Raw genomic sequence first — 8,264 nt, forward strand, 5'->3', positions numbered from 1 at the left:
GTATATAAGAGTGTTACTGATACAACGAAGTATATAAGAGTGTTACTGATACAACGAAGTATATAGGAGTATTACTGATACAACGAAGTATATAGGTGTATTACTGATACAACGAAGTATATAAGAGTGTTACTGATACAACGAAGTATATAAGAGTGTTACTGATACAACGAAGTATTTTAGAGTGTTACTGATACAACGAAGTATATAAGAGTGTTACTGATACAACGAAGTATATAGGAGTGTTACTGATACAACGAAGTATTTTAGAGTGTTATTGATACAACGAAGTATTTTAGAGTGTTACTGATACAACAAAGTATATAAGAGTGTTACTGATACAACGAAGTATATAAGAGTGTTACTGATACAACGAAGTATATAGGAGTATTACTGATACAACGAAGTATATAAGGGTGTTACTGATACAACGAAGTATATAGGAATGTTAATGATACAACGAAGTATTTTAGAGTGTTACTGATACAACGAAGTATTTTATAGTGTTACTGATACAACGAAGTATATAGGAGTTTTAATGATCCAACGAATATATAGGAGTGTTAATGATACAACGAAGTATTTTATAGTGTTACTGATACAACGAAGTATATAAGTTAATGAACTTTTCATTTAATCGAACATTGTATTATTTCGTTTTCTTTCTTTTCTTAACTATAATACGGAAAGTCGTTCTATACCGTTGCAGATCCCTTTTTTAGAATGCTCACGCACCACAGGTTGAGAACCACAGATGCAGAGTGACTTAAATTCAATAATAACAAGTTGTGCGTGTGTTTCTAAAGCAAAGCCACATCGGGCTATCTGCTGTGTCCACCGAAGGGAATCGAACCCCTGATTTTAGCGTTGTAAATCCGCAGACTTACTGCTAAGATTCGTCAAATTTACAGTTACGTCAATATTTAATTGTTCGCCCGGGTTATAATTACTTCTTGTGTAAGTCCATGTCATTTGAAGGGTTGCGGTGATTTACATATGGTTGAGTGTTCTTCATTTCGTTTATTCTCTGTACAAGTTGAAATTACCAGTTAGTACATTTGAAAAAAATAATCCCTTTTTTCTGTATCTCTTCCAATCATTCTTGTCTTTTTTTCACTCCACGAGTAATTTTTCTCATTTTCTATGTGATTTTGCCTTTTTTTTTTAAACCAGTTTATCGCGTAGGACCTTTATATATATACGATGATTTGTATAGCATGTTTTGTAATTTATTTGTTGGTAAATAGTAACTATTATATCTCATGAGTTGTCATATCAGTCTTAAGTTTTCCCGGTAGGTGGGGCGTGGGTTGGCGCTCTGGATTTCTGAGCTGGCGAGCGGATTCGAATCTGTGCAGTACCACAAAATATTATCCGCACTTTAAGTTGTGGGTGCTTTATAAAAGCGACAGTGAATCCCTTAGCATGGACGGTGGATGATAAGCGGCTGCTTTCCATCTGGCCAATAGATCAAAGTTAGGGACGGACGGCTTTACCATGAATACAAAATACAAATACAATTTTCCGGTAGGCGTCTTTCTAGCAGTTACATGGGTTTTTACAGTGATGTGTGCTTATTGAGAATATCTCTGTGTTGCTTTGATATCTTTCGCTGCTGCTGATATATATATATATATATTCAATAGAGTAAAAGCTTGTTTAAAGTGTTGATTGAGTTGTCCTGTCAATCTTCTTTTCATGTTCATTCATTTGACCAAAAGAAGCTATAAGCGTGTTTATAGCTGTCGTTAATGCTACATTGGTATTAGATTACTGGTTTCACCATTGAACTTGGGCCACAATGGACTCGGGATTAGGTAGACCAATTTCCTTATTAGATTAACACGTTCGTTCACGCATTTAACGTGCCAGTTAACTAAATGTTGCTATAGTAACAGAATAATGCCGCGTAAATTCCCAATTTACTTTACATAGTAACCTTATATTAATTATAGTAATTTTATATGAAGCAGAACCTAAACCAACACAAGATAAATAATATTTTCATATAATATCAACTGATGTTTTTATCTGTTAAATGTTGTACTGTGGTAATTGAATTTCGTATTAAACTTAGTTGTTGTTTTTTTACGTTACTTCAGTAGAATTATATAGTAACAGTTCAAAAGACTGCTCTCACACCTGATGTGTTTCTCTAAATGTATTTGTATGTAATAATATATCTAATGTTCCTTATTTGTATGTAGTAAGATATATCTAAGGTCTCTTCATAAAAATGGTATCCTCGAGGTCAATGATTCTTTTAAGTCTTTATATATGTAGTAACAAACATCTAAAATGTATCCTTATATGATTGGTGTATTTTCTCTAAGCGTATTTGTATGTAGGAACACACATCTAATGTTTCTTCATCAGAAGTGTGTGTATCCTCATGGGTGACATGCGTTTGTATAGAGTAATATGATGCCAGAGAGATTTTGATGTACACATTTTTGGTTGAAGCTTGAAGTATATGAGGCGAACTCGTGTAAATAGCAAATTTCGAGTAACAACTGTTCAGAAATGGATATTTTTGGTAAAATCGCTAACCCTTCCCCCAACGTAATTAACCAATTGGTCGAAATACAACACCAACAACAAAAAATGTCAATGAAGCTATAAATTCGTAGCTAAAAGTCCTATGATCAATATAACACATATAACCGAAGGAAAATAAGAGCCAATGAGCAGCAGTAATGATTTTTTGTCTTTATGAATGAGGAGTCAGAGAGCTATTATTTGGTGCTCGGTCCTTGTTTTGAGCACAGCTCAGACAGCCCATTGTACAGCCTCCTGCTTAAACAAGTATTTGCATTTTGTATTTATGTCAAAGCTACTAATCAGAGAGAAGACATCCACTGATGCAGCAACATCCTACTTCCGACCATTTATATTCGATACGGCAAAACATTTCCCGCGTTATGGGTACGTTATAATAGTAACAAATAATCCCTTGGAACCGTTTAGAATCCGTGGCCAGCTCCGAAACCCAGAGCTTTACCATAGGACCAACAAAAATTCCTGTTTAAATAAACAAGCACCCCAGTGGCACAGCGGTATGTCTTACAACGCTAGAAACCGGGTTTCGATACTCGTAGTGGGCAGAGCACAGATAGCCTATTGTGTAGCTTTATGCTTAATTTCAAACAAACCTAACAAAAAAAAAAAACATTTCTTTCACAATTATTAATTTCTAAATGAAGAATATGACATCAAGTTTATATCTAATGTTAATAGAAAAAAACATTATTTTTACCAATAACAGCTTCTAAGAAATAATATGGAAACTTTTGAGTTATCCTAAGCGCTATATTCAAGAGATCAGAAGATAAACAAATTTAAATATCAGTTTACGGTACAAATCACAGCCACAAAGTTAACTTCAAAACTTCCAATACACCAGCATTTAAACACCAATATAATGATTTACTACAATATACCAAATTTGATGCTACAATATATCAAATTTCAACATATTTACATCTTAAACCTCATATTTTAAATTTTATATTTGAATAATGTAAATACCTATATGCATATGTAAAAGTTCCTTTTTGTTTTGATGTTTAATTATGCTTCCCTTATAGGGGGGGGGGGGATACATTGTATTTCTTGAATTTTTTTCTTCTCATAGCGCATCCTAGTGGTTAGCTTGCCGACTGTGGATCTGAGGATCCATGGTTCGCGTCCCGTTGCTGCTAAAGAATAAATCGTACTCCGCACTTTGTGGCCGTGAATGAAAATCAAATCCCACTATTCATTCTGATAAGAATAGGCCAGGAGTTGGGGTGAGTGATATGAATGGCTGCTTGCTCTTTAATCTATCACTTCAAAATTAGGTACGGCTAGCGCAGATAACCGTGGTGCAGCTTTGCACAAAATTCAACAAACAAATTTCTTTCTTCCTTCTTTCTGACAATAACAATGGTGAACAACTCCTTTATTTCCAAGTTGGTCGTCTTGATAAGTGGAGTGTATATACCTTGGTCAATACGCTATGATTACTTTTTTTATTTAGGTCCCCACTCCAATATCGGGGGATACAAGGTCAAACATTACAGAAATGTATATTTTGACCTGCGGTTCCCTTATGTTTCCATCACTTCAAAAAACTTGGAACAAAAATACCTTGCAACAACTCTCAAAGAGAGGGGTCAAAAATAAAAAACTTGCAAAATTAAGATTTTTGGCTTCCTATTTCAACCACTCTAAGTGAGACTTTGTGAAGCGATATCTTGCGACGGCCTCCACAGACCGAAGCAGACACATTTGTATTAAATGTCTTTCTTTCCCTCTGAAGTGTATGTCTTGCAGTTTATACCCTTTCCTCTACCTTGAATAGCATTCTCTCTTGGAATCTATTACATTTTGAGGATTTTGTCAAACAAGGTGGTTGAGGGGAGACGTATTGCATCCTCTTTTGAAATCTACTGTATTTGAGGATTTTATCAAACAAGGTAGATGAGAGGAGACGTATTACATCCTTATTTGTCTACCTTGTTTGATAAAATCCTCAAATACAATAGATTTTGAGGGGAGACGTATTGCACTCTCTTTTGAAATCTATTGTATTTGAGGATTTTATCAAACAAGGTGAAAAAGGGGAGACGTATTGCACTCTCGTTTGAAATCTATTGTATTTGAGGATTTTATCAAACAAGGTAGATGAAGGGAGACGTATTGCACTCTCTTTTGAAATCTATTATATTTGAGGATTTTATCAAACAAGGTGAAAAAGGGGAGACGTATTGCACTCTCGTTTGAAATCTATTGTATTTGAGGATTTTAGCAAACAAGGTAGATGAGGGGAGACGTATTGCACTCTCTTTTGAAATCTATTGTATTTGAGGATTTTATCAAACAAGGTAGATGAGGGGAGACGTATTGCTCTCTCTTTTGAAATCTATTGTATTTTAAGGATCTTATCAAACAAGGTGGTTGAGGGGAGACGTATTGCATTTTCTTGCCAATGTTAGCCTTTTTAATTTTAATAGTACTTTTTGTTCACCAGAATTTCGAACAATGTGTAGTAACCACAAGAAAAGTCAAACAGAATTTCAAAGAAAAACATAATTTTTCTCTAAAAACTATTCTACATTCATTTTAAAAGAACAATATTTTAAACCGACCTTCAAAAGATTTAAAATTCTTTTAGCTACAGATGAATTATCTCATTCTATTATTTGAAGATGGCTTTAAGTTTTGAAAACATTAGTTCCATATAATTGATGTTTTCATACATTCGTTTGTGATCAACGAAACACCTTTATTCATAACAGTTCAAATCCTTTTTGATGCTAAATTATACTTATTTCATGAAAATATTATCATCGCCATTTTTTAACACCAATCTAAATGACAAATGTTTTAATGAAATTAAACGATACCTATAAACATACAGATTACATTAAACACTTATCATAATCTTTACTTTCGGATATCCGCAGTAAAAGTAACTCAGCATTCAGGATTATTGGCGTTTACACATGTTGTAATTTTTTATCCAAAAACGTAGTAATGGTTCAAAAACTTCCAAATACACGTTGTCACGTTTGGCGCAATAGTTGATGCGTCGTATATACACAAATGAGTAAATGTGTGTTAAGCACTGAAATATCATTTGTTTAAATTGTATGCTAATTCATATTTTTTTATTTTTCTCAATTTTTATAGACCTCCAACTAATTTTACTATTTACTTTTATACGTTTATTTGATTTAGATTGCAACAAATCATCTCCAAGTATCTCCAGCAGCCCCGAAACGGCTCCTCCTCATTCTCAGAGTGAAATTTCTACTACTGATGCTCTTACAAGTCCGACAGTGTCCTGCAGCACGTCCAGTAGTCAAAAGTCCAAACCTCGCTCGCTTCCCCTTTGTTCTGGTCCGCGACAAGACAAACACGAGAGTCACCTGGTGACAAGTAGGGAATCACTACCGGCTGATTTCCGACCAGGTAGACTAAGTCCGTTGGAGATGCTCACTCGGATTTTCCCCACGCAGAAGAAAGCAGTGTTGGAGTTAGTATTGGAAGGATGCAACGGAGACTTGGTTAAAGCCATAGAACACTTTCTGTCAGCAAATGACGCTTTGTTGCTGCATCAACGGGTCAGTAGCGCTGCTATATCGTTCCCCACGTGCACTCCGTATACGCCTCGAACCTTAACAACCATGACGATGGCTATGCCTGATCAGATTTTAAAATCACAACCTGAGCCGCCTCTACGAGTCTCGCTGGGCTCCATCAAATCAGCTTTCACACCGCTTTCTCCTCCTGCAGCCCACCAAAATACGCCTTTTGCTTCCACTCTACCTCAGCGTACACCAGTGATTTCAGCTCCGGTGTTAACGGATGGTGTCGCGGCTACTATGTCTCGCCCCTCGATGTTAATGTCGTCGTTGCAACGATTTCCAAACACGACTTGCCCCTTCCCGCCCCTTACCACTTATCCGTTACCTTCTACTTATCCACTTCTATTCCATCCCTACCAGCCGTGTCCCCCCGGATGTCCACAATGCCCTCCTCGTGCAATGAGTACCCCTCCCGACGAATATTCTGATCCTGCAAGTCCAGAGGGTCACGCAGTTCATAGGGATAGCAGACTTCAAGAAGCTGTTGACCTGTCGGACAGTGGCTCATGGCAAGGAAGTCCAACGGGGAAGCAAGATAAATAGTTAGATCATGTTAGAGAGAATAACTTGTAACATCTGTAAATAGTTCTGAAATGCCAGAAGCAAGCCAGAAATCATGCTATACAAATGACACACTTAACGTTCGTGAGTCTACATGCGCTAGACATGTAATATTACCATAATTTTCCTGGCGTGTTTTCTGAATTATATTCATAGAGGTGATGAATTATACTTGATTTTCAAGATTAATTAGATTCTATACGAAGCGAACTAATACTGAGTTCGAGTAAACTCATCATAAACCAAAGTATCTAGCTATCAGATGGAAAATATGTTTATTCGAGATAAATACCAGTACCTTATGAAAGGAAATACACAAAGAGTTGTTAAAATGGTGGAATATCAGCCACTGCCGAGAAACCCCATACAGTTAACAAATTTAATGCTGAACACATCGATATTACCTGAAAAACAGTGAACTCACTGAAAACATTTAATGAAAGTGAAGGTTAACAGTTACATCGCGGAAAACGTTTAATGAAAGTGAAGGTTAATAGTTACATCGCTGAAGACGTTTAATGGAAGTGAAGGTTAACAGTAATATCTCGCTGAGATGTTTAATGGAAGTGGAGGTTAACAGTAATATCTCGCTGAGATGTTTAATGGAAGTGGAGGTTAATAGTAATATCTCGCTGAGATGTTTAATGGAAGTGAAGGTTAACAGTAATATTTTGCTGAGATGTTTAATGGAAGTGGAGGTCAAAGTTATGTCGCTGAATGTGTTTTTTTTTAAAGTTAAGTTTAGCAGTTACACCACTGAAAACGCTTTTTTGCAAGTGGTTAAAAATTACCTCGCTAAAAACGTTTAATGGAAGTGATGGTTATCAGTAATATAGCTGAATAAGTTTAATGGAAGTGAAGGTTAACAGTAATATAGGTGAATAAGTTTAATGAAATGAAGGTTAATAGTTATATCCCTGAAGACCTTTAATGGTACTGAAAACTAAACGACGTAGTGCTGAAGACTCTAAATAGAAGTGAAAGTTACCAGTTACATCGTTGAAACATTTAACGAAAGAGAAGGTTAACAGTTACATCGTTCAAAAAATTTCAGTGAGAAAAACTTAGTTATGCCAGTACAAACTTTTCTTGGTGTGAAGTTTACACAGTTATCAGTATGTTCTATGTGACAGCTTCAACGGGAATATTATTAAAGAGGTTCATGCGATCTGGATAGATCACCGCCTGAAAGACACTACATCCTATTATGAAATTCTTATAATTAACAATAATATTACTGCAATGGGTAAAATATAGAACTTAGACCACAGTTATTATTCCTTGTGTGGATAATGTATAGAGCTTTTAGTAAACAAAGTAACATTATGCCCCGTTGTTCAAACCATAGTGAAGTGGAGTACACCTATTAAACCAGCGTTAATAATTTGTAGCTAGCGTAGTTTAGTTGTATGTATGGTTGACTTGTTGTTACGTCTTCAGGTATTTGATAGTTGATAAATTGTACAAAAAATATCTATGTATCAGGAACACACACACTTAGTGTATTTGCATATTTTTCAGCGTAGTTTGAAGTAACATGTCCATAACCTGGTGATGTTGTGGTTATATATT

At 35.6% G+C, this 8,264-nt stretch overlaps 1 protein-coding gene across 1 annotated transcript in view; it reads left to right on the forward strand.

The window, feature by feature from the left end:
• The window catches only part of LOC106465247 (doublesex- and mab-3-related transcription factor A2-like), a 12,468-nt gene extending 5,794 nt beyond the window's left edge, over positions 1-6,674 (forward strand). Inside the window, exon 2 of the mRNA XM_022393117.1 lies at positions 5,722-6,674. Coding sequence (XP_022248825.1) covers positions 5,722-6,674 — 953 coding nt within the window. The remainder of the gene's footprint in view (positions 1-5,721) is intronic.
• Positions 6,675-8,264: the final 1,590 nt, after the last annotated feature.

Source organism: Limulus polyphemus, unplaced genomic scaffold (genome assembly GCF_000517525.1).
Source record: "Limulus polyphemus unplaced genomic scaffold, Limulus_polyphemus-2.1.2 Scaffold1883, whole genome shotgun sequence".
NCBI classification, from domain to species: Eukaryota; Metazoa; Arthropoda; class Merostomata; order Xiphosura; family Limulidae; genus Limulus; species Limulus polyphemus.